This window comes from Excalfactoria chinensis, chromosome 1 (genome assembly GCF_039878825.1).
Source record: "Excalfactoria chinensis isolate bCotChi1 chromosome 1, bCotChi1.hap2, whole genome shotgun sequence".
In the NCBI taxonomy this organism is placed as follows: domain Eukaryota; kingdom Metazoa; phylum Chordata; class Aves; order Galliformes; family Phasianidae; genus Excalfactoria; species Excalfactoria chinensis.
Window position 1 is genome coordinate 111883030 of NC_092825.1, and position 26427 is coordinate 111909456.

At 45.3% G+C, this 26427-nt stretch overlaps 1 protein-coding gene across 1 annotated transcript; it reads right to left on the reverse strand.

Annotated features, from left to right (window-relative positions):
* Nucleotides 1-2164: 2164 nt before the first annotated feature.
* On the reverse strand, nt 2165-12968 carry LOC140261040 (organic solute transporter subunit alpha-like). Its single transcript, XM_072354018.1, has 8 exons — nt 12776-12968; nt 11654-11805; nt 11485-11558; nt 9904-10062; nt 7776-7887; nt 6896-7042; nt 5429-5534; nt 2165-4978 (listed from the first exon to the last, which is right to left on the reverse strand). The coding sequence occupies exons 1-8, from the start codon at nt 12852-12854 to the stop codon at nt 4797-4799; spliced, it is 1011 nt and encodes a 336-aa protein (XP_072210119.1). The 5' UTR covers nt 12855-12968; the 3' UTR covers nt 2165-4796.
* Between the last annotated feature and the right edge of the window lie 13459 nt (nt 12969-26427).

Genomic DNA, 26427 nt, shown 5'->3' on the forward strand with positions numbered 1-26427 from the left:
GTTCAAGGAGCGTCTGGACAGCGCTCTCAGACATAGGGTTTGGTTTGGGTGGTGCTGTGAGGAGCCAGGGGTTGGACTCAGTGATCCTTGTGGGTCTTTCCAACTCAGGATACTCTGTGATTCTAATATCTGGTTATGCTCATATTATCTGACAAAGCATTAAAGTAACAATGATCTGGGATGATATTTGAAAGTAGAAACACAGCCTGTGTTTTGCAGTGTTTATTTCTCCCACCTACAGATCTGCCCTCCTAGTTAATGGTCCAACCTGAACATCCTTTCTTTCTAAATCCTACAGTACATCTTTGTTCCAGGAATGCTTTTAAGGAACAGAACATAGTTCTCCAGGAAGTCTGGTTTCTGAAGTGCACAGAACTCAGACTAAAGCCACAGCTTGAGCTCCCTTTATTGGTAATAGAATCTAGTAACTTGGAAAAGTCGGTATTAGCTTGTCAGCAAGAGAAATAGCTCCTTTCACAATAATAAAAAAGTATCTCTGGCCCTGAACAAATAATGATTTGATTTTTCAAAATTAACATCAAAAAAAAGCTCCTGACAGAATCAAACTAATTAATAGAAGACATTACACAGCAGATACCTACACCAAAAGGAGAGCAGTTGGCCTCTGGGAAAACCAAACACACCATTCTCACACCAAGGACATAGGCCCTTCTGCCATTAGCCTTTACATTGCTTTTGATGTTATACCGTGTGTTAATTATTTCCAAATCACAAGTGCAAACACTCATCCTGATTGGAAAATTAGCAGATTTCAAACTCAGCTAATTTGCCCCTAATGAACGGAATGTAACAATTAGCTCACACCCTTTGCTGGCTGTGTATTGCAAGTCTACCAGAAGGTACAGAAACTCACTTTTTGCAAACATTTAACTAGAGTGAAAATGGATGTAAAGTCAGATTTTGTCTTTGTGCTGTTTTCTGCTCCTCTTCTAGCTCTTGGAGCCATGGTTCTCTGAGCACATGCAGCACAGACCTCCTGTATTCTGTAATCCTATCTCTTTAGGCCAGCCTATTTAGATGCCTTTTGCTATGTGCCAAGCAAAAGGGATTTAATTACTTTAAAAAATTAAACTTACAACTTCTGGGTCTGTACACATAATACACAGGTAGAACGTGCTCCTGGGCTCTCTGCCCCTGGCAAAGCACAAGAGTCATTACTGGCCAGACCTTCAAGTCATACCTGACCGTCAACAGGGAAAAACTGACACTTTTTGGCTGCTCAGTTGCATTAAACTAAAGCCATTTTACCCTCCCATTAGTTTTGTCCATATGCCTGACTGTACAACAGGCACTGGGCAGTCAGGTCCCTTTGTAGTTGCAATGGAGAATTGCCACTGGACAATTTTTCTCTCTCTTAGAAATAACCGAGAATGTCCAAAATATTGTCAAGGCTTTAAGTCTGATTTCTTACCACTAAAAAGAAAAACAAAACAAAACAAAAATACTAACAAAACAATAACAACACACAAAAAAGCAAACATTTCTTCTTCAAAGTTTCTTCCTCTATTTCAGACTACTTTCTGCAGCGTTGTTTTCTTTCTTGTTTGAAACGCAATATAGAATTGTATTGTTGGGGTAGAAGCATCTAAACAACATCTATCTCATCTAACCATTTAATTCAGGCACATGTAGATTTCTTTGTGATCTTAATGGTGATTTCTGAATACACAGAGGTAAGAGAAAAGGCATTCCCTACAGCCTGGTCCTAAGCTGATAGAAAATTCCATTCTCTTACCTCCTAGGGCAAGTTTACCAGATTTCTTGCTCTCTGTGTTGTTTTTCTTCACTCGGGTCCATCCTGGAGGCCATGACTTGCAATGTTCTCATTTCAGGAATATCTGAACGAATGTACCACAGTGCAGGGCTACCTGCTGCCCTGCCTACTGGCTCCTAGATGGCTGCCCTGTCACACATGGGCATCAGCATTGCATGGGCTATTAGTCTGAGCATGAGGCGGGGAAGAAATTCTTAATTTACAAAGCTCAAAAAGACAAAAGGATTTATAACAAAAAAGCCACACATTCTACTGCATTCATGTAAGCTGTAACTCAGGAAAGCTCTTAGGCACATATTTAAGTATACCTATTTTGCTCTCAAGAGGGTTCTGTGTAAGCAAATGACTTCAGGAATGAGACTACATAGTAAAAAGGAACGTGTTTGCTGTCAAATGTGAAGTCCACTGGACAGTCACCACCTGACAGTACATTTTATTGCTGAAGAATGTCAGGTGAATACAACAATAGGTATTAAATATCTGCCCAAAAGCATAACAGCTAGTGACACGTATAGATAAATCAGGCCTACACCCATGTTTACAAGATATATTTAGCAGACATTTCAGAGACGTGAAACAGACCAGACCAAAAATGATGGAAGAAAAAGTCTCTGTTCATTGAATAAGTGCCCCAAAAGAAGAATGGGTGCAGGCCTTCAGGTGCCTTCACACGACAGACAGACCACCATTTCTCCATATGCTCCATCTGTTTTCAAAAGTGTTCGGCACACGGACCTGTTCTTCCATGCAAGAGATCCCACTCACCAAGACATCACCTTTATAGAGCTGCTATAGAAAACATTTTCCAGTAGCGCTCAATCTAGTAATTAAAATCTTTTCCACAGCAATTCACAAAATACTTCACCAAATCAACATGTTTTATTTTCCAATTTTGAAGCTTCTTCAGCTCACAGCCAACCATCCCCAATACTGTTATGAAGTACTGCTCCACAAGTTGATAAGAGAAACTGTATGGGAGATTGGTAATCACAGCCTGAACCTCTGATTAATCAGCTGAGGCAAGTGTGGGGTCAGCTGTGGGAGCACAGGTGAGAGTGATGTAGCTGTGCTCCCGGAAGGGGTGGAGCTCGACTCCATCCCCTCTGAGACCTCATTTAAGGGCTGACTCCCACTGAGGCAGCATCTCTTGGAGATTGCTCTCCAGTGAGGACTGCCCCAGCTTCTTCAGCCAAGGTACCACCACTGGTGAGTTTTCCTTTGCTTATTCCTTCTGTACATTTGCTACCATCTGTATAGTAACAACCAATACAGAAACGTAACAAAAATACACGTGCCCTGAACGGATATAAAACATTAGGAGTATGCTAATAGCCATAATGTTAAATTATATTAAGAAGTTTTCTCACATTAAGATATCAACGGATTTGTTAATTCTACTGACACACTCCAGAGCAGAATGAAAATTTTCACCTAAATTATTTTTCAAGGTAGATTCTCTCACATTATTGCAGCTCAAGAAACTCTATTAATTGCATGGATTGCCCGCTTAGAAGAAAATTCATAAAAACTGCTTCAACCACTTCAAACAAAAAAATAATTCAATTTTTCCTCATACCATGGAATCTCTCCATTGTTAAATACTATTTTTTACCTCAACCAGAAAGAAAGCATTCTGTTGAATTCAACTTCTTTTTCTTCTCCCAGTTTATTCACCAGCTAAAGCTTTTGGAGAACCTCATTTTCCACAGCCAATTCCCAAACTGAAAGTATTTTTGGAGCTCCCTGTGAATGAGAAATAAAGCCCCACTACCTGCCTCGCTCGTCTCTGATGAAAAGTTGTATTTGATACCATATTGACAATGGATGTTAATAACATCTTTTCCAACATGAAGCGTTTTCCCTATCTCCTGATGGAATAAACATTCCTGCTGTATGGATGAAGTATTTACTTCTAGGCATCAGACTAGATGTGAAGAGACAAGTGCTAGCATACAGTTCTGCACCTCCTTTCCCAACACACAGCATATCCCAGGGTTTACCAAATCTGCTGTCATATTATGAACTATATTGAGCTGAATCAAAATAATTAGGCTCATCAAAGAGCAACAGGATCTTCTGGGGAAAAAGAAAAAAACAAGAAACAAACAGCAAAACTGTTTTCAGCAAAATGAAGCGATGGGTACAAACACTGAGCAGGACAGACTTGGAGGTGGAGAAACTGGGGAGGTAGGTTTTTGAAAGAGATTCCTTTCAATGGTACTCATTCCCATAGCCATCCTGCATGCAAGGATCTTGAGTATCATAACTCCCATTCTCCACACAGAGAACCGAGTAATACATAACACCACAGAGCAGTGACAGAACATCTCTCAGGCCGACTCCTACTTCCTTTTTCCAGACCAGAAATGAAGAATCTCCTTTCTCTAGCAAGAGCATCAGTCAACAACATACAAATGGCAACCTGGTTTTTACCAGGTTAGGAGGTGAATTGCCAGGCAATATAAAATGTCTTGTCCTAAAGAGATCATCATTTATGTAGGTGGAGAGCCCATAACAGTCTGAGGACTTCAGAACAAACATTTACCAATCAGACTTAGCTATGGTGACCTTGTAACACTGAGTGAGAGCTGATAAGTTTTAATGCAGGAAGGATGGGAATATGCTGTTTCAGACATACAACAACAATCCGGGCTACCGGAAACAGAACTAAATAAAATCAAAAGAGATGAAACGGGATCAGCATTAGATTAAATCACAGCAATTCTAATAGCAATTAAAAAATAAAAAATCACATTTGAGATCATTTGACTACCATCAAGTGCTGAAGAACAAGATAAAAGTACGTGGTACGAAAACACTCACACCATGTACGTATCACTGGAAAATAAACAGGGTTATCTTTCCACTCGTTGGTCATTTCAGTACAGCTCACAGGCATTTCTGTCAGAAGTTGTTCTGACACGCACTGTGGCTACACACAGTGAAGGAAGCTCCTGAAGATGAGCTCTCAGCTCCTGCAGAACAGGAGCGCTGGAAGCTTCTAAAGCCCTCGCAATCCATCTTCACTAACTGTGACGTTCAGGACAGGAGTCTGCTTCTTGACCCCAGCTTCTTCAGTGATACACTCTGGAGGGTCAAGCTCATCGTATCTTCTCCGATAGACCACTCTTGAGATTAAAGTTATTAGAAACATTTCCATGATGAGGATCTGGTGGGTTATGTCTGGGGAAAAAAAGGAAGGAAAAAAAAAGAGAGAAAAAGGACCATTTTATCAATCTTTGTGCAAAAGGAACAAACGTTACCATTCTGTTCCCATAACAGAGTGCTTCTCACTCTCGGCATCAAAATCATTTACAGAGTTACAGTATTGCTCATCAATAAGCATGCAATAAATTACACATCCAGAATCCAACAGATTTAGCAGTAATCATGCACATCAGTTTCTCTTCCTATGATTTCAAACCACAACTCTTAAAAACTCCTTATCAAGTTTTTCTCTGTGACACCCATAGAAATTATGTTAATGCTTTCTTAAATGAAAGCTGAGATTGTCCAGAGGCTGTATGATCCCAGGGAACTCATACCTGGGGAAAACATTAGATATTGCATTTAGCAAAACTGAACTGATACCTTTGTAAGAAAACAAAGAACATCCTTTCCAAAAGAACTTACATGCTCCTCTTGCTGGAGAAGAGAGTGGAGGAACACAAGGGATAATTCTTTGCATAGCCAAAATGTTGATAATAGCTGTCTGCAAGTGGTTCAGAATGAGGATAAACTGCACCAGAAAGAGAAAACAGATGCCTTAGTTACCAGAAAATAAAGAAATAAAAGGATTATATTTCACACAACTATTCTGCTTTCATAATAGACCCTCTTTTAGCTCATTCTTTTACTTCATTCCTCCTTTCTTGCTCTCCCTTCCAACTCTTACCAGGCTGCCTGCCATCCTGCACAATTCATCTTTGGGTCAGGATGCTGTTGCTTGAAATGTGAGTATTAAATAAAACCTCTGTTTTAGTAGTATTTTCTCAGCTCTTTGTCTGGGAGGTGCAACAGAGAGCGAGCTCCCAGTTGGGATTTTAAACAATATTGAGCTCTGAGTAGTAAGTAAAATGTCTTAAAAGCTTCCTGTTAATCTCAGAGCTTATGCTCTTACTTAGTGAGAAGAAGCACTTGAAGAATGGTATTTCTGTTGTCTCATCTTTTTGTCACAGCAGGGAGCTGCAGTGTCCCCCCAGTCATTTATACAGAACTCTCTTTTTTGTCAAAAAGGATAAAGATCTCGCCACTTTGGGTTCAGCAATAATCTGCTTTATTTTACCTACTGTTTGCTAAGCTAGGCCTTCACCAGATATACCAAAGTGTGTCTTGACGCTGATGTTACTCAGTGTAAACATTCACACTCACGGGGTTTGCCACTTTAAACTAGATTCACGTCTATGTAGCTTCACATGTGCAACTATCCTACTTGCTGCATTTATAAGGGTTTGAGATCTTTTAGTTAACAGAGCCCTTAGCACACCAGCTTTACTACATGTCCTGTTCTGGAAGGCTGTATAGCCAAGAATCCTACTGTACTCTCTCCTGGGCCACGTGGGAGAGGGTAGACCTGTCCCTGCCCATAACCTACCCGGGTCTGTTCCTTACTGAGTCCCAGCCAGTATTTTCATTATTATCTAACCCTGAAGTGCACAATGGCCAAGAAAAATGTTGTCAAAACAAAATGACTTGCTGAAATAGCTCAAACAAAACCCACTCACACAATGCTCCACATCCTCTCCTGGTTTTTAAAAGTACACACCAGCTTTTTAACATTGTCTTTCAGGATGCGGCACCTAAAAAGCTTCCTTTGAGCCTTGCAGCTGCCCAGAGATGAATGGATTTCACACAGCTCACACCTCCAGGATGCTTGAATGACTAGAGGTAAATTGTCTCAAACTGACATTGAACAACAGACAAGGAAAGTGCTTCCGAGGGACGTAGCCTTAATCAGGTAAAAATATGCCATTGCACGGTGCATTTAATGGAAAAAAAAAAAAAAATACTATAATCCTTAAGCAAAGGACTAAAAACCTGGATAACTGGTGTTACATCAACAGCAAGATCAATTCTTATCAGAAATACTGAATTTCTCACCTGATAAAGAGCAAACTTTGGGATGATCTTCTTACAGTTGAGGAGAACCCTAACTTGTTGAAACATGATTCCAACCGGCCACAGAGCAATAATGGTAAGGATAGCAATGAAGCAGCTAATCCATATTGCAGCTCCTTTGGGAGATAGCTGAAAGGCAAATCAAACATACCTGTAAACCTTTATAGCACAAATGTTGCTATTTCCAGGCAGAGCTGTGATCTGAATGATGCAGACATTAAAATGCCTGTTTCTGTCTCCATGAAAGCTGATGTCAGTAACAGCTGCTGGGGCTTGTATGGAAAAACTGTGTGGTACCATCAGAGCGCTATCAGCTACAGGAAAAATGACACAGCCCCTCAGTCTGACCTCAGCAGCACCCAAGAGTACTCAGCTGGCTCATGAGAGCGTACTCAGCATGCCATCTGAGGCATCATCTATTTATCTAACGTTAAACAACAACAGAAGTACTACTGTTATTTTGAATTATCTAGGGGAGGTGCACAATTATTAGCAGATATGGTTTTCCATCATCTTGCAGCTTGCACAGTACCATCCCTCTGCTTTGTGCTACCTGCCATCGTTTGCAGAAAAGCATAGAATTAGGCTTATTACACACCTGTGCACACACTTGCTCCTTAGAGATGTACCTTACAACACACAGAGAGCCATGTGTATTCTTAGAGCTATGCCAGCTCTACAGAGTCCAACCTACTCCGGTGCCCAGTCTCTTTCCAAGAGAGGCCAGGAGACACAATCAGAGGTGAGATACTTCAGTCAGAAATGCTCTCAGGTTCCACAGTTTAGTTGTAGGCTGAGATACTAAAATCAAACCAAAAGCTATGGGTTCTGCAGACCATCTGTGATTAAAATGTTCACTTACATTGGAAACACTGTAATTGCCATTGGTCCAAAGCACTGTTGACAGAAACATGAAAACAGGTCGAAATAAAGCAAACTGGAAGGTGCCCAGCTTCAGCCAAAAGAGGGATCGCCTGACCAAAAGAAATATTTACACATATCACAGAGGGAAAAATCTTATTAGCAACCTTGATAGCATTTTTTTGATGTAGTCAAACAGCAAAACTTCTCCAGTCCTACCGCACACAGCTAAGCTCTAGGGAGGAACAGCTTCAAAATCCAAAGAATTACCCAAATGCCTAAGGACATGTCTATTAGAGTGTCTCCAAAAGCAGTCATTCTCTTGTTTGGCAACAATTAAGATTAACCAAAGCTGAGCAAAATCACAGAATCACTAAGGTTGGAATAGACCCTCCGAGATGATCCAGTCCAACCGTCCACCTATCACCGATGTTGTCCACTAAGCCATGTCCCTTAGTACCACATTTACACGTTTGTTGAACACCTCCTGAACACAAATGGGGCGTCACTTTTTGCCCCAGAGCAAACTGCAGAGCTGACAGAAGCAAAACCAGCTCTGAACAATGCCACTTGCTGCTGCCTTCTTGCCTTGCCATTTCAGTTCTCTGGGGAAACTGGGCAGAGTAACCTTCAGCTGAATGGCAAAGTACTACAGAGCCTAAATCCCTGCCACAGGCTCCATCTTACTCCCATCAGCTCTGAAGAACAATATGACAAATACTGCAATCCCTGCAATGCGAGGAGTTGTTTTTTCCCCATCAGACCTCTTCTGACACATTTCTACCTACTGGACAGCAGGTTACTTTGTCTGCATATGGAAGCAATATAAAACTGGTCTTTCTCTGTCACAGCTTGCTCATCTGAAACAAAAACAACAAAAAACAACCCTCTAATGGGAAAGGGCCAGAAATCAAAAGCAGAGACAACAGGAGGGTTCCCCTGTACTAGAGATTCCAGAGAAAGAGTCAAAAGGCCCTCTTTTGCTGAGGCTAACATCCTCAGCCCTCTAAATATTCGTGGATAACCTGTCATAGGACTGACCATCAGGAAGGCAGAGTAGAGGAGGCTCTCTCCATCCTTCAGCTGCCACAAGAGAATACAGAGGGTGACACACATGGGAAGAAAAATGAATGCACTAGTGATGTTACAGATCTGCAGCATGTTGCTGTCCTGTAGATTTCTTCAGCATTGACTACTGACACGAGCCTGAATCAGTGCCCATCAAGTTCCTTCTGACATAGACACACAGGCCCTCATAGAATCATCTCTATGCTACAAGCTCAGTCTTTGAGCTTGACCTTTCAATGGAAAGGAATTGTGCTCTGAGGGATCTCCTGGCAGATCGTGCTCTGTGCCAGGAGGAAAACCCTGGATCATATGAGGCTTTCAGGCTGGGAGCAGCATGTGAATGGTGGTGTGACTCTGACCAGAGGTGGAGCCCCAGCAGGCAGCGCTCCAAGAGGGCAGGGTTTGTGTTACACCAAATCGCCTCCTGAAGAGGTGCAGCTCTCCATCCATACCACTCTTTTCCAAGGTGCCTCACTACTAAGTTTAGCAGAAGAACATCTCTGTTTGGTTTTCCCACATCAGACAATGCCATTTCACTGCGATCTCAGCTTTCCAGGGAAAACATTTTAATCTGAACTAGTTTTAAAGACCAAGACTGCATGAAACATTTCAATTCAGTCCAGCATGAAAAATCTTCTTTCAAGACAGCCTCAATTTGACAGTTTTGTTTCCAAAAGAAAATTACCCATTCTGGAATGCAAACAAACCAAGATCTCAATTACTAGATTTTCTAGAGAGGAACTTCTCTCTGCTTACTATAGACAAAGTTTCCTGAAAAGCAATGAGATGAGCTGAGGAGACACAATAGAGCTCATCGTTACCACAGGTCAGAAACATGGCATGGGGTTAAACCAAGTTACCTCATTCTCCAGCCCTCACATACAATCCCACGTTACAAAAATAAGTGTTGTTGTACAGCCCTGTGGGATGGCACTGTTTAAGAGACAGCTTGAAACCGGCTTTCTGGAAGGAGGGAGGCCCTTCGCTTTAAGTGAGGCTTGCCAAATTGGCTGGATTCCACCAGGAGATTTCCAGCTGGGAAATCTTAAAGGGCAACTCACCTAGTGATGCGCACTCCGGGCAGGCACAGGCAGCAGCAACAGCAGGGCCCCGTGCTGATCTTGAAGTGACCATTTTCAAACCGTTTCAGGAACAGCTTTTGACCCCCGCACTCTTTAATCATCATCATCAGGAACTTGTGGATAACGATGGCAAAAAACCTAGGAGAGGAAGAAAAAGCCAGCTTAAGCTTTCCTGCCCGTCTTTCATACACCTCTGCCAGAGCTGTGAAGGTTGCTTAAACCTTCAGCCCACATTCTTTAAAGTTTATGCTTCACAATAAGCCAGAAAGCCCAGCTCTAGCTTTGAAAACTCCACAGGTCTTTCTCTAAACGTGCTGGTGGCTTTTCCAGCCCAAGTCATTACAGATGTATTTTTCAACACTTATCTAGTCCCGACTAGCCCAAACTTTTCAAAGCAAGTCCTATTCCTCCTTAGAGGAAAACAAGAGCAAAACCCACATGGGTAGGTTTATTTATGCATTAACCTAACATCCCATGCACCGCCCCAGTTGGAGTGCAGTTCCTCTGCACACAAACCTGATCCAAACAGTGACTACTACAGACCCACCTCTCCTTCTGTCACCAGCAGCACATTCTCAGCCCTTCCCAGAACAACAGATAGCACAGCCACCCTTTCCTCCTGATCCCATACTGAATTAGGGAACTGATTCACCAAAATCCAGTTCTACCAAATAAAGGAGGTCCTCTCCAGCTGTGGTAACTGTTTGACGGAGCCTGCAAAGCAGCTGGAGAACTGGGAGTGGTAGGAAAAGGGAGGGAACGGGAAGCTGAAGCTGCAGATTGGACTAGGGAGGAGAGAGATTGAGATGGGCTAAAAGTGCCATAGGACTGGGTCCTCAGAAGTCCTGCAATACCAACACAAACTCTGGCACAGTAAAATTCCCGCCAGTTTGTTTTCCATCCTTCTTTACTCTCTTTGCACATGCAGTGTGACAGGGCCTAGGGCCATGCAGGAAGCTCTGTGATGTGGTCATGCAGTGGTTTCAAAACAACCCTGGCCCTTCTGGAGCACCCAAGGCTCCCCACACCTGGCTCTGCCTATAAGAGCTGTCCCATCACATCCAGAAAGCAGGGACCGTGCTTCATTCTGCTTTGCATGTCAAAGCTGTCACATGCACAGAGAGGGCTTTTATCAGGACAACTGTGGAGTATTTTTATATTGATATACTCATTGGAGGTTCACTTGCTACCATTAATAACAGGCCTATGCAGCTCATCATTAACAAAAGCACAGAGGAGAAGCCACAGGTCAGAATCTCATTCTACATGACACTCAGAGAGAGAAAGAAAAGGGTATTACTTCAAAACTATCATCAATCAAGACAATCAATTGCATGCGAGTCACTGTTCTTCATGCTGACACTCCCACTCTAGGGGGCTGTGGTGCTGGGAACTGCTTCAGCGTTTTCCACCTCTCATAAAGGAGATGCCAAGAGATTTCAACTCAAACCAAAAATTACTAAACTGTTCAATTTACAAAATGACTGCATTTACCAAGAGGAGCAGACATTTAAAGGGAAGAAACGCGGGGTTTGGGGGGGCAACGAGCAGGATACTCACACTGATGCTGTGAAATCTGTAAACATTGTTGAGCGAGGAATCCACATGCCAATGCATGAGGTTGTAGCAATCACCTACAGAGAAAGGGAGGAGGGTTGTGTGGATAAAGCAGGATCACGTGGATTTCCAGGTTAAGGCTATTCTCAATGTTATTTTCTACAACACTTACAGGAGCTGCAGCATTTATCCAAATTAAAATGGACCTTTTGGAGGAGGGGATTTTCCTGTAGATGTAGATCACTTCTTCTATAAAGACCAGATTGGCAATGAGCGTCATCAGAGTCAAGATCGCAAAGAGAAATCTACCAGCTAGGTCAAGGCCTATAGAAAGAGCAAAAAAGAGAAAAGAACACACAAAAAAATCTGGTTCATATGTTTCACACATTCGTGCATTTTGAACATTGAACATAAAAACAGGATCTCAGAGCAGCATCTTAGTCCTATTCCTGAAAAATCACGTGCCAAAGTGCAATGAAGATGGAGCCGGGCTCTTTTTAGTGGTGCCCAGGGCCAGGGCTAGAAGCAGTGTGCACAAATTGGGGCACAGGAGGTTCCCTCTGAACACCAGAAGTACTTCTGCGCTGCACAGCTGACAGAGCACTGGCACAGGCTGCCACAGGCTGTGCGTTCTCCTCTCTGGAGATCTGCAGACGTCTGGATGTGAGCCTGGCACCCTGCTGTGGGTGTCCTGCTGGGGCAGCGGATGGGCCAGATGGACTCAGAGGGCCCTGCAAACATCAGCTGCCGTGTGATCCTTATCCTTAGCTACAGGCACGGACCACTCACTCCAGAGGATGATTCGAGTAGTTAAGTTTGTGAATAAGTGTTCCCAGAATCCACAGGCAGCATTCAGGAAGGATATGCCTCAAAGCATCATGCAAAAGTCCCTTCGGTAAGGGGAATTCTAGGTCCAGCATTCTTAGATGAGCACAAATGAGTAACAGAGGTTGTTCTGGGAGCTTTACCAAGTAGGTTACAAACAGCAGCATATCTACACGGTATTAGTTCTCCGCTTCCCTTACAAGTCCAAAGGCGCGTTCGTGCATCACTTCCTTATGCACGCAGAGTCCTGGGAGGCTCAGTGGGAGTTTTGCGGGGTAGGAGAACACCGTCCGGCCAAAACCTCCCTGCCCACCCCGTTCCCTCTCCCTTCGCCCAGGCGGCTGCGGGCCGCCCTCCCTCCTCTTTTCCACTCAGCTTTCGCCATGACAACCCCCTCGGCCGTCATCCTCTCATCGGCCGCTCCCTCCCCTCCGCTCGGGGATATCCCTCTCCCGGCAGCCACACTTACTCCCCAGCAGCTCCTGAGCGTAGGGAGGTTCGCTCCCGCCGCAGGACGGCAGGAAGGTGCCGTTCGTCTCGCCCTCCATCGCGGCGGGCTGCCCCTCGGCCGTGGGGGAACGGGGAGAGGGCGGGGAGCCGCCGTCGGCCCCGGGCAGTGCGGGAGCAGCGATGCACGCAGCCCGGGGCGGTTAATGATTAGCGCCGGGCCGGGCTCCGCGCTGCCTCCTGGCGCCCAGCGGCCGGGCACCCAGAGCAGCGCGGGGAGATGGCTGCTCGTATGGCCGCTGCTAAGCGCTTCCTAAAGGCTTCCCGAGGTGTCCTCCACCAAGGGTCTCCCATTGGTTTTGGCTGGGAGGAGAGGAGAAGTGGCACCTTTTTATGTTGTGGCTGAAGGAGAGCGAATGGAAGGTAGGAATGCGCTAAGGGGTTCTCTGCTTCCCCATGCTCGTTTCAGCTGCTGGTAGGATCTCTGTGGTGTCTGGAGCCTGTGCTGGGCATCACCTTCAGGTTGCTTCCTAGAAAAGAAAATGGGTAATGCATCCCGATGGACTGGAACAGGCTGCCCAGAGAGGCCGTGGAGTCTGCTGGAGATGCTCCAGTGCCACCTGGATGCCTTCCTGTGTGGCCAGCTTTAGCACAGGGCTGGGCGATCTCCAGAAGTCCCTTCCAGCCCATACAGTGCTGCCATTCTGGGTAGTCAGATCAAAAGCTCCAGTTTTTGCTGAGACGGAATGATAGACAAAAGACTTTGAAGCTGCCCCCAGAGCAAAGACAACAGCATTCTCATCTACCACTCCTCTTTTGAAGGCCAGCAGATGTTTATCTTATCTCCTACTGATGACGACTTTCACCTGCCTCAATGATATAACAGTTTCCTCCCAGCTCCTTGTGTAGTTTTCCTGTCAGTCAGGAGGTGCTGGTATCATCTATGCCTTCTTCCTGGAGTAGGCATACTGGCTTCAGAAGGTGACGAAGCCCCTTGGTCACATTACGGGGGGGGGGGGGGGTCCAAGCCTATCTGCACATTCCACTGCCAGTCCTAACTCATAAATGGAACAGTAGGGGATCCTGTGGGCTATCACAGGACAGGCTCTAAGCTCCATCACATAGAACATATAGGATAGGCTAAGCTATTATGGCTCTAGGGGAATCTAGCAGATATCATCATCAGTGCAGTCGAAGAACTTTCCTGGGGGAACAAATTCTGTTCAGCTCAGTTCAAGCTAATAAAGAAAAGTTGATATTAGAAAAATAAATCAACAATTTCCAGAGCTGTAAGAATATATCTCAGATTTCCCCAAATGTTGAATACCCGACCAGTCAAGAACAGTCAGCTAAAATGTTCCAGTCCCCAAAAGCCTGTACAGGTCAATTTTAATAATGCAATTAAGTCTGATTTCTCAGGTACGGTATATTATGGAGTTGAATTTAGATGTGACTTAACCTTTTCCTCAATAAAGCCATTGACTTTTCACCTACTGCCAGTAATAAATTGGAAATTTCAGAAAATGTGGCTCATTAATGTAACATCAGGGAGACCTATATCACAGTTAGATAACTTAATGACGGGATTTGGGGTTCCTGGTAGCAATTAAATACAATCAAGAAGTACAGTGACAGTATGAAACTGTGATTGCATGCCCGTTCAGCTGGACAGATTTCCATGTGAAAAAACAAAAGAGTATCAGGTGTGCCAGAAGCTTTACAACTGTGCTTTTAGGAGGGAAGCCTGGACAGAGATTTTTACTCTACATCTGTACAGGGGCAGTAAAAGAGAAAAGAGAGGGGCTTGCGTTAAGACTTAACCTAAACAGGAATTTGATTTGATCTCACTGCCAAAAGAGCGAATCAGTTTCTGGCAGTCAAGGTATACGAGAAAAATAAAGAAGCAGAATCAATCAATCAATCTTATTTTTGTTGTATATCGTTACATTTTCAAGCAGGCATCAGTAATTATTGCCACACCTTGCGTTCTTTAAGTGCCTTGTGAGCAATTGGATGTGACAGTAGAAGAAGAGAAAGGAAATCACAGTACTTCCCAGTAGAACAAAGAGCTGACAGAACCTTATAAAATTAGGACCCTAAATTGATGGTGAGGGCGGTGAGCCAACAATCAGCATCCTGAGGTAGAATAGAGGCAGGAAGTGCATTTTCTCTGCCATTGCTGCGATGAAGTACATATATTTGATTGCAGAGCTCTTCAGCAATGGGAGAGGCTTTTTCCCCAAAGGAGTGTTGATGAGCAGTAAGACAAATACATCTTAAGGACCAAGTAAGTGCCATTTTGTGAGCATCTGCTATGTGGCCAAGGACAGTGAAGGGAAAAGACAAAGCTCACGGATCTCCAGCATCATGAAGAATAGATTAGGATTAAGACATTCTTTCCCTAGTGTAAATTTCTGTAGGTGGTTTTTTTGTTGTTGTTCTTTTGTTTTTGTTTTCCTTTCCAGTCTTAATATATGATCCTCAAATCCTAGAAGATGGCTGACAAGAATTAAGGGACCTCTTTATGGAGCAGGTTATCAAGCGTCAGTACAGCTATGCTCGAGGTCATGCTTTACAGCTGTTTCCCCAGAGAGGAAAGTAGGGGTCTCTTTATAAGATATAATGTTATTCTACTGGAAGAAATTGTCAGGCACTCTGCAGTTAATGACTAAGACTGCTTTTACCACAGTAACTAGGTGCTGGGCAAGACAGGTCATGCATTTCTTCCCACAGGTTATAACATGACAGAAATGCTTTTTTCCCCTCCTGAATTGCTTTTACTGGTAAGAAGAAAAGAAAGAAACAGAAAACAAAGTATACACACACAACTGGAAAGCTGTAATATAATAACAAAAGAAGCAAGACAGAATAGACTTGAAAACTAGGGGTATGTTGGCCTCTGTAAGAAGCAGACCTTGCATAAGAATATATGAAGAAATACGTATACATGTATGAATGCAAAACATCAGCATGAGTTTTATTCGCACAACCAGTGAGACTGCCTGTGCCAACAGCTTGAGCACTGTGTGCATACAAAATCAAAGCTACATTCTGAAACCACACTTTTTACCCTTACATAAGCACAACCTATTAAATTCTGAAGCTCAGTTTGCTAGTAATGTTACAAGTAGAAGCTAATGAACTCTGTTCTCTCAAAGAGTGATCAGGCACTGGAATGGCCTGCCCAGGGAGTCACCATCCCTGGCAGTGTCCAAGAGGCATCTGGATGAGGAACTATGAGAGATGGTTTAGTGGCCTGTGGTAGCAACGGTAATGGGAGGATGGTTGGACTGGATGATCTTGTAGGTCCTTTCCAACCTTCTGATCCTATGATTCTATGATTCTATAAACTTGTTGTATGCTTATATGATCTGTTTTGTTGTCCTCCAGAATGAACATTAGTTGTTGCTTTCCAAGCAGTGTTAGAGATGAGCTCATAAATCAGAAGAATAATACCGGTTTTAGTTTGATGCTATTTGAAAACTACCTCAGTTTCACATCTGTCCGCATATTCACGGGAAGTTCTTGGTTTTAAAGACATACTGAAACCCCCTAGCAGTGTCTGAGATTGCATTGAACTGTGAAGGTGGAAGAAGAGCACAGATGTGCTTCAAATGGCACTCCATTTTGAATTTTTGTTTTGCAGTACATACACAGACAGAGCCAATGGGAGCAGTGCGAGAGATTCTGGTAGAGGTACAGGATCACCTGGAACACAGCCTGATTGGAAAGGAAAAGCAAGATCATTCAAATAAACATCAGACACATTGGTAATGGCTGAAAAAACAGCAGTCTCCTGAGGAAAACCGGGAGTTAGGCTTCCTGAAAACTAGAACTGAACAACTGAGTAGTCTGAGATGTTACAAAAGAACATGGAAAACTTGACCAAAAACAACAACAAAAACAAAAAAAAGAGGAAATGGTTAGCAAGAAATTATCAGCAGAAATACACATCTTGTGAATATAATGAAGTAGATTCACGGTGGCTGTGATTGGGCAGATGTGTGGGTAGACTTCATTCCAAAGTACAGGGTTAAAGGACTCATCTACAGAGAGACATACAGAGAGTATCTTTTTGTTCTAGGGGGTAAATTGTTCATGTCAACGTTTAAGTTGCTGGTGCGCATTCTCACATACTGAGACCCAGGTAAGCTTTCTGCTCTGGCTTGGCAGTACATGGCATCTCTTGGCTCTGCCTTAATCTGACATCTTTCAGATTTATCTCCGCTTGCTTCTTGTATTACCTCCTCTCACTACCAATTTCCCCTTTCCTAGCACTTGACAAGCTGAGTAGCGCCTTCTTATAGCGACTATTGCAGCTCCCCCAGCATCTTCCAGCCCTTTGCTGGCAGCTGGATATTATGGTATCTGTCTGTTTCAGAAACGTCATTCCTACATACAGAGAATAATTTATCAGATGCTCTTTGGTTCTTTTTATCCCCTGTCCCCTCACTCTGTGCAGTCAGTTTGCACCTCCTCCAGTCTTTACTCCCCAGCGATTCATTCTGGTTTTGTAGGCGGGAGCTGAAGGAGCTCCACCTGAGTGCTGAGTTGTGGGGTTTTCGAGGGGGGGAGGTGTTTGAGTTCCGCAATAGAAAAGATTATCTTGTCTGACTGACATGTAATACTTAGGGTTCTATTTCTGCATTACAGACATAATTACATGGTCTAAAAATAATTTCCATAAACATTTGACAACATTCTCTTGGAACTTACTATGCCTGACAACATTAGTGTCAATAAAACTGATTTAGAGAAATGCCTGCAAAAAGGCCCGTCGTTCTCTCTCCAGAAAGCAGGGAAACTTCAGAACACTTGCATTTGTTTGTTGGGTTTTTTTTTGAAGTCAACTCTTCTACAGGAATCTCAGCAGATAAGTGTATACAGATAAGCGTATATCTTTAAATCTCATCATTCTGTGAACCAGGCTTATAGCAGCTTAACGCTGAAGAGAATATATTCAAACCAAAACTATGCTTTAATGATTCTCGGGATATTTTCTGCAACACTTGACAAACCTGTTCCCTCTTACAAAGTCGGGTATAATGCCTCGGGTGTTTAAAAATAGACGTAAAGCAAAGTGCTGTTACATGCCCAGTATGGTTCCCAGATGCATTAATGTGCTTCTTCACACAGTTCTTACAATACTGGAAGAAGGGGTGCTTCTGTGCTGTTATTTGCTTGCTGCCTTGCAGCTCCCACTGCCTGTAGTAGCCTCTGTGGAAGCTGTTTCTCTCCCGCTGTAATGTTACTGAGCTGGATACAACCGTGTGGAGCCAGCTGAGGGAGTCTCTGGTAAGCAACGACGCAGCAAAGGCAATACCCTGTTCAGGAGGTTAAATATCTGCCTGTGTCTAAGCGATGCACTGCTTTTGTGTGCCCATGGAGAGCATCTATATCTCAGCTGTGTGCTGGTGTCCAGGCTCTCTGCCTCCCTCACAGCTAAAGAAAAAGTTATAATTCTCTTATGTTTACATGGAATTTCCTGTGTTTCATTATGCTCATTGCCTCTCATCCTGTCACATGGCACCACTGAGAAGGGACTGGCTCCATCCTCTTTACTCCTCTTTAACTGTCAGGTACTTACATGCTACACAAAAGGCTCGAATCCCGGGAGTTGGACTCGATGATCTGTAAGGTCCCTTCCAACTCACACGATACTGTGATACTATGATACTTGAAGAAGATCCCCCTGTGCCTTCTCTTCTTCAGGCTGAACAGTCCCAGCTCTCTCTCAACCTCTCATCATACATGTGCTGTAATGCCTACCAAGCCATTTTACGATGTCAGCTGCATTGCTGGAATACACTGGTTTATAAATGCCTATTTACAAGACATAGGTATTTCTCTGACCTATCAGTATACCCGTGTACCTGTTGCCCAGTAAGGCGGTGGATGCCCCATCCCTGGAGATGTTCAACGTGAGGCTGGACAGGGTTCTGAGCACCCTGACTCAGCTGTATGTGTCCCTGTTCATTGCATGGGAGTCGGACTAGAAGGCCATTAAGGGACCCTTCCAACTCAAACCATTCTGTGATTCTATGATCTGTAAGCAAAAATAATACTAAAATGCCAGTATGTTCTTACCTCTACACCTACATCAGATGCTCACTGCTCACCAAGAAGTAGGCTACACCAGCAATCCTTCCACATGCCTGAGGAAATTATGTAAAATGGCTCACATTACATTTTGTACATTTGGTACAGTGTTAGTAGCAAAGGTTTAAAGCACTAGCAAACCCTTACTCCATCCTGCTCCCTACAAGGATTCCAAAGGGGAAGGGAAATCTACAAAAGGAGGGAGATCCTACATACAATGGATCCTATATACAATGGAGAAGAGAGGAGACAGAAAACAAAGAGGAAAACTTTAAATGGAAAGTGAGAGAAACTGAGGGGTTTCGTGCCTGCTGTGGCACATAGGTGGGAAAGGTAGGTGGAGGTACATGGGCAAAGGGAATGGCCTCTTGCATGGCTGTGTGACAGCACAGTCTGTGAGATCTAGCAGTCTCAAAGACCCAGCCTGGAGGGCACAGGGATGGCTGCTGCACCAGAGGGATGAGGAAAAGTTTAAGTAGCTATAGGTAAGTATAGGTAAGCTTAGGAACTAGAGATAACTTATGTTATCCTTTACATCTATCTTGCAATTGTTTGTTTGTTTGTTTATTTATTTATTTTCCTTCAGCTGAAGTACTGTTATTAAGGCAACTGACTTACGTTCAAGAGTAAATTGAGGAAACGAACACATTGAGCCCCTAGGACCGTCTCTCACAGAGGGTGAGAAGTGCAGGAAAAGAGGTGAGTGATCTCACTTAAATGTGTCTCTTTCTTCTTGGTCAAGTCTCAGTAGAAAAGCTGTGCAGCCAAAAGAGGTACCTTTAGATTGCGTATCCTCAGCTGTGAGCCACGTTTAACTTAGTTGGTCCCTTGGGTATTACAGGGTAGAACCACTCCCTTCTGTCAGGGTTGTTCTGACAAAATTATCAAAAAAACATGAATTGTACAATCCAGCCTATCTGCTTCTTTGGAAGCATTGTTTCTCTGTGATAAGAACTGACAGAACAAATATTACCTATCAGTTGCACAACCTGGGTAAAGTCTCAAAACGAAAGACACCCTGTAAGGAGCGGAGAGGCCAAAACCCAGAGCCAGCACTGTGCTAGCAGGAATCTACACCTGCTCATGTGTGGGAATTATACTATGGCTCAGGGAAAGAGGGAAAGGCTGTGCAGATGTATCCAGCAGAACAAGGATGGAGGTACACGTGTACATGCCCAGGCTGTAAGGCTCTGAGGACTGCACAGGCCCTGTGAAGCTGGCCAGCCCTGAAAGAAATGCTGTGCTAGGAGAAGCCAAGGCAGAGTGAAGGGCATATTTCTGCTCCAGGGTGAGCACAAAAACACCACTGGGCCCAGGTCCTGTGTCATGGCGATCACCAAGTGCACATGGGCAAAGACAGGCTGTCTCTTAGAAAGGGTGTCCGTTGCAGTGATTATCACCTTCATCACGATGGTTACCCATTGTCAGCAGGGTGGATAATTATATTATCCAAAATGGCAGTGGGCATAGGGTGAAGATCAGAGAAACACAAAAACATTAAGATTCTAGGCTTCCAAGATCATCAGTCCCACAGTCAGCCCATCACATACCATACCCACTAACCATGTCCCTCAGTGCTACACCTGCACATTTCTTGAACACCTCCAGGGACACTGATTCCACAGCCTCCCTAGGATGGAGCCAGGGAATTTGGCATCCTGCTATTGCCACCTTGTTCACACACATTGTAGGCACAGAGGACGTCCAGACTCCAAGGGCGTTTTGCTGATGGAAAGGCCCCAGAGGCTCTTCTGGGGAGCAGGAGCATGGAGTGGCGAGGATCTTGCTTCACCTAGCCACAGTGAAGCTTAAGGAATAGGTAAAAAAAACCTGTCACAGGCAAGTTACTGCCACACACATCTCCCTGGGAAACTTAAGCACGGTTTACTTGTTCTTCCATCTCTATAAAAAAGGGTTTCCCTACACCCCGTACAGGGCTTTGATGAAGCCATGTTCACCAGAGAAGTGGTAATGTCTTGTGCTGTGGAGGTGCTATCAGAGGTTATCACACCGTATGATCATGCTGCTCCTCCTAGCTTCAAGCCTATGCGCACATATGCAGAATTAAGGGTGCAGCTCATCTTTCTTCCCCTGCTTTGACTAATAGTGGAGCATGCTGGCATTTCACATACAGCCATTCTGTGTATACGTGTTCTTTTTGAAGAATACTTCTGCCTAATCACATCTGAGTTCTCCTTATTCCTTTACCCAAAATAAGACCTAGACAGTAAATGCTTTATTCTCTAAATATTTAAAAAAGGGGGGGCTGGGGGATGTCAAAGTTTGGAAAATAAAGGTGTCTGAAAGCAAAGCTGAGAACATAAAAATTAGGGAGGAGACAAAGGGGGGAGAGGCAGCATGCAGGCTTTGCACAGAGACAGCTCCACTGAAGCCAGAAAACTGGGCTGTTCCCATAAGAGTTTTCATTTTAATGGATACACCGCTTCTGTGATGACAGAATTATTGAGTAAAACGTCGTTACTGCATGTACCCTGAATTCCCTCATGCTATAATACCTTTTCTGCAATACCCTTTATTTCACTTGCCCTCAGAATACCGGTATACTTATCTGCTTCTTTTCTCTTTCCTAACAAGAAACAAAACAAAGCAATAAGTCACAGTTCTGTGAGGTACACAAAGCTCACCATACACAGCACGTTTCTAAAAGGTAACCTGTATAGCTGTAGACAAAGTACTGTATGTACACCCAATAAGGTGAACTGTTCCTACAAGCTGTCTTGAGGCAAGCAAATCAGATAAACATTTCTTCACGGGTTTACGATGGGAAATTATGGCTTCTCCTTCGCAGCACCATCTATGTTCATGGTTAAAAGGCTTTCAAAGACTGCCGGCCTCCTTTGGCACATCATTCCTCTAAGTCTCATACTATGACAATAAAAACTGTCACACGGTGTGGAAAAATCTCCCCTGATTCAGGTATTATTCTTCACTAGAAAGCTATACTGTAGTTAAAATTAGCAAGGTACTTCTGAACCCTTATTTAAAGCGTGTTTGCACTGACATCCCAAGAAAAGAGTTTCTTTATTTAATTGCACTGTCAGTGCCGATGCTTTCAGCTACAACCATTTGGAGTTAGACCTTCTAATAGAAAGTGACAATTTAAATTGCCACGATGGCAGCATAAATGGTGCTTAAAGTCATTACAGACCTGATGCTTCAGTTGGCTGAAGACCAGCAAAAGAAAGGTGGAGGGAGTAGGGGAAGAGGAAATTAAGTGGTGAATCATTAATTCCTAAGGTACTCGGTGTAAAAACATTACCTGTGATGAACACATTTGTTGCTGTGATGGAGAAAATGTATAAGCCCTCCTTCAGTTGGCATTAACTAACATAGAAACAGAACCATAGAAAGGTTTGAGTTGCAAGAGACTAAAGTCCATGGAGATCCAACCCCAGCTGTGGGCAGGGCTGCCCCCCACCAGCTCAGGCTGCCCAGAGCTCCATCCAGCCTGGCCTTGAGTGCTTCCAGGGATGGGGCACCACAGCTTCTCTGGGCAATCTGTTCCAGCCCTCACTAGTGAATTGGTGTCAGTGTTCCATGCTTGCTCTCCTGCTGGTCAGTGTCCTGGTCTCCTCTCTTGCTGCCATGCTCCACACAGCAGGCACCTCTCACTCTCCCCACTCCTGGGGGCTCAACTGGGCACCTCCTTCACTGATGCTGACAGCTCACCAGTGGCATTTCTGTTCTGTCAGTCGCAGTGAGCCCGTGCAAGAGGTTTAAGGTAAGGTCCATCCCTGCCATTGCCGTGTTTAAATTCTTCCTGAGATTGTTCTGTCTGGAGAAGGTTCAAGGGTGACCATTTCACTCCCTACAGCTGTCTGAAAGGTGGTTGTAGTGAGGTGGGGGCCAAGAGGGATTTCTCCAAGAGGGAGAGAGGGAAGTGGAACAGGGCACTCCCCATTCAGAGTGTAGCAGCGCCCAATCCAACACCTTGCAGCCAAACCCCTGCCTCCCTCAGCACACGGCAGCACACGGCTGCCCGGGACTCGGCCCTGCCTGGCCTTAGCCGCTGTTGCCACCTAGCGACCAGGCGGCCCCGGCCTGGGCCGCCGTAGGAGAGCAGAGTGAGCTCCATCACTTTTAACAGAGCTGTTCTACCCCTGAGGACAGCCCCATGGCATGATCCGGGCGGGTCCGCTGTGCTATCGTTTCTTTCTCTCGGCCGGGTTTAGCTTGACCTTGAAAATGAAAGCCAAGAGCGAACGGCCCGAGGGGATTTCTGCCCGAGGGCACCAGCTCCCTGCTGCAGCATCCTCTCCTCTTGCCATTTGTCACTGCAGGTTCCACTAAAGGGATCACTGATTTAAGGCTCACAAAACCTCTTAGTGCTAACGAGCTAAGCGTGGTCAGGTCTGATGAGGATTTGGATAGAATTTACTTAATCCTGTGTTAGGCAAGGAAATCCTGCCCAGTGTGCGCGCACAGCACAGGGCACACAGCTCTCGACCCCCAGGTCAGAGTGCCTCAGGGGCAGGAGCGATGTACCCAGCCCTGCAGGCTGGGCAAGGCCTTAACAGCAATCCTCCAGCACCGCCAGCACTTTGCTGGCACCTGGAAGGCACAGCCTAGGAGTGGCCCTGCTGGGCATCCAGGGCCAAAATGCACCGAGCAATGAGCTGCGTGCATCATGCCCTCAGCACCAATGTTTTTCCCCAGCAGGTCCTCCTGTAGGCATCCAGCCTGCTGACTAAGGCAGGCAGGGCCTTCAGGACCAACTGTATGGTACCTGCCGTTTGCGGTACAGTCGTCAGAAATGAACAAAAAGGAAAAAAAAATGCTACCTTTAGGCACTTGAAACTGAACCTGAGAGGCCTTTGTCAGTTCAAAACTGCTTTTAGATTTTCAGAGTTAGGATGGTTAGTTTTGTTTCCTTCAAGGCAAGCTACGTGACAAACCAAACTTGCCAAACCTTTTGGACCTCAGACACCAGTATGTTTCATGGGTGTGTGTTGTGCACCGAGGGACATCTCCTGGCTTCTCTCACTCGCATGCTTTTATGCAGAGATGGAGAATCGCACCCTTCCCCTCACTAGAGAGTGGGGATGTTCCTTTCAGAACATGTCTTTTGCGATAGGAAACACACTGCAGCTGGTGCCTAATTGCTGATTCCCCCTTCCTAGCCACTGTCTTCTCATTTTCCTGCAGCAGGAAGGAAATCTTCCCTTATTCCTTCCAGTGCCCGAGCAGGTCCGTGTGTCACATTCACTTGCCTGCAGCTCCTTTCAGAAGCTCTCAGCTGCACAAAAGGACATCTAGTGAAACAGGGCCGCCTCTCAGCTTTCCGCTGTCCCACTCCTCCTGCTGGCCCCACAGCCCTGCCGCAGCAGGGGGGCAGCCATCAGGAGGCCCCACATTTGATGGCAGGCCTCAGTCTTTGTTCATAAGACAGCACTGGCTTGCTGCTGTTTACAAGGCATACGCTGGACACTGTAAAGGTCTGCTATGCGGCAGTGTAGACTGACGTATTTCCTGTGCACAGCTCAGCTTTGCTGTGCTATTGTTGAGCTGCCCGGTGAGATAGCTGCTTCGGGTGCTGCTGGAAAGGAGCTCAGTGGGGCTGTCTGGTCACGTATCAGCATTGCTGCCAGCGGCCAGAAAGGCTTCAAATTGCTCCTTGGCAGAGGACAAGGCTGCTGTATGGCAGGCTAACAGCTGAGGAAAAGCACTCTGGTAGTAGGTCCTGATTGATATGCAAAGTGGTATTAATCATACCATTATTATGTTTTAAAATATAGTAAATGATAAACACGCATAAATACCCTCAGTTTCGCGTATTTCTCTTATCTCTCTGCTTCTGCCGACCACTTGGGCTGCTGCACCACCCAGCTCCCACACCTGTGCATGCCTGCGGGGAGTGATTCACTGCGTCAGATGGATGCAGCCCTCACATTCCTCGTGTTCCTGGGCTGTGTCAGACGTAACATGCCCCAGTTTTCCTAACACTGCCTTGGCGGTACCAGCCTTAACAATGTTCTCTATTCGTGCTGGTGCAAGAGAGAAACAGGGGCCATGTTACCGCCTCTTTTTGCCTGGGCTCATGCCAAGATGACATACCAAGTTGTGCCTTCAGTTCGGTGGCAACTCTTTTCCAGGTGTGCAGAGTTCCTCTGTAATCCCAGTCAGTGCCTCCAATAGCAGTACGCTGTGTTGTCCCTGACCTGCTCTGAGCGCGAGGCACCTGTCCTTCCAATTCCTCACTGCAGACCATGCTGCTGCCCCACTGCTTACTGACATCCACTCAGCCACACCTTCACTAGTCCTCCATCCGCCGTAATTGTTTACATGTTGTTTCCTATTAATTATATACCATTTCATTCTAATTACTACCTTTAATAAGCCAGTGAAACACATCGACCTGTCAGCTGGCTTCGTGTTTTCCTAATTAGGCTTTCCAATGGAAGTAAGGCTTTCAAGGAAGCCCTGATTGACGCCAGGCTTTGCTGCCTGCCCTGCTGCTGGTGTGGCTGCGGGCACCTCGCCCAGGGGAGCTCCAGCGGGCTGGCCGCCAAGCAGCCAGGCTTTTATGGCTGAACGAATGCAAGGAGGGAAGGGTTTGCCAGTCCGCATGTGCGAGAAGCAGCAACTGCTCCTGCCTCTAACTCCCAGCAGCCACAAATGTGTGTGTTCTGCAGTGCCCAGAGCATTGTTGGCTCTGTAAGTGGCTGAGAAGCATGGGAGGATGGAGAAAACAGAAAAAAGCAGCTGGTGGGCAGCTGAGCCACAGCTTCATAATATGAAGAGCTGCCCCACGTAAGCCTTGCTGTACATCACACCAAGATGAGGAGTGAACAAGCAAGCATTTCCTCAAGGCACCAGACGAGAGCAAACATCCTGAGGGCACCTGGGCCAGCTAGCAGCCACGCTTCACCTCCTCCTGTTTCACACAGGTCAAGAGGGCAGCGGCACTCCGCAGCAGCTCTGCGATCGGGTTAATGGAGGCAGTTGGATGCCATCAGGTTACACTGTTTAATTCAGCTGAGCTTAAGCACTGACAGGGCAGCGGGAGGACCCATTTCAGCAGTCACAAGCCCTCTCTCGAACCCCGCTACCAGGGGCAGCCCTAAGCAGCAGCGGGCTGAAGAACCAGGGCACAGGCAGCAAAACAGAGCCAGCCAGGAGCTTTGGCACAGGGCAAGGGAGAGGGTGCCAAGCGGGGCCACCAGCTCCTGCCCCACTGCGTGCCAAAAGAAGAGGCACTGAGAAACATAGTTTGTTAACATCAGTGGCAGTGGTACAGCTCATCTGGCTCAAGGTCTGCCTTTTTTTTATGGGGGGGGAGGGGCAGTGTAGTAGCACTTAAAGAGGTTGCCACCTCGCTGAAGAAGATTAAGGCACCGTAAAGAAGCATGACAGACATTAAACCTTTCACCAAGATGGGTTTTGAAGACCTATGGTCTACTTGTCTTGCCTTCCCAGACATCCCACTAACAGACACAACGAGCTGAAGACACGGGGAGCAGAGACACAGGCTGAAGCGCGTTAGGTCTCACCAGGAACTCACCCCTCCGAACACTCAGCCCCGGTTACCGGCATCAAATAGACCCAACATTCATT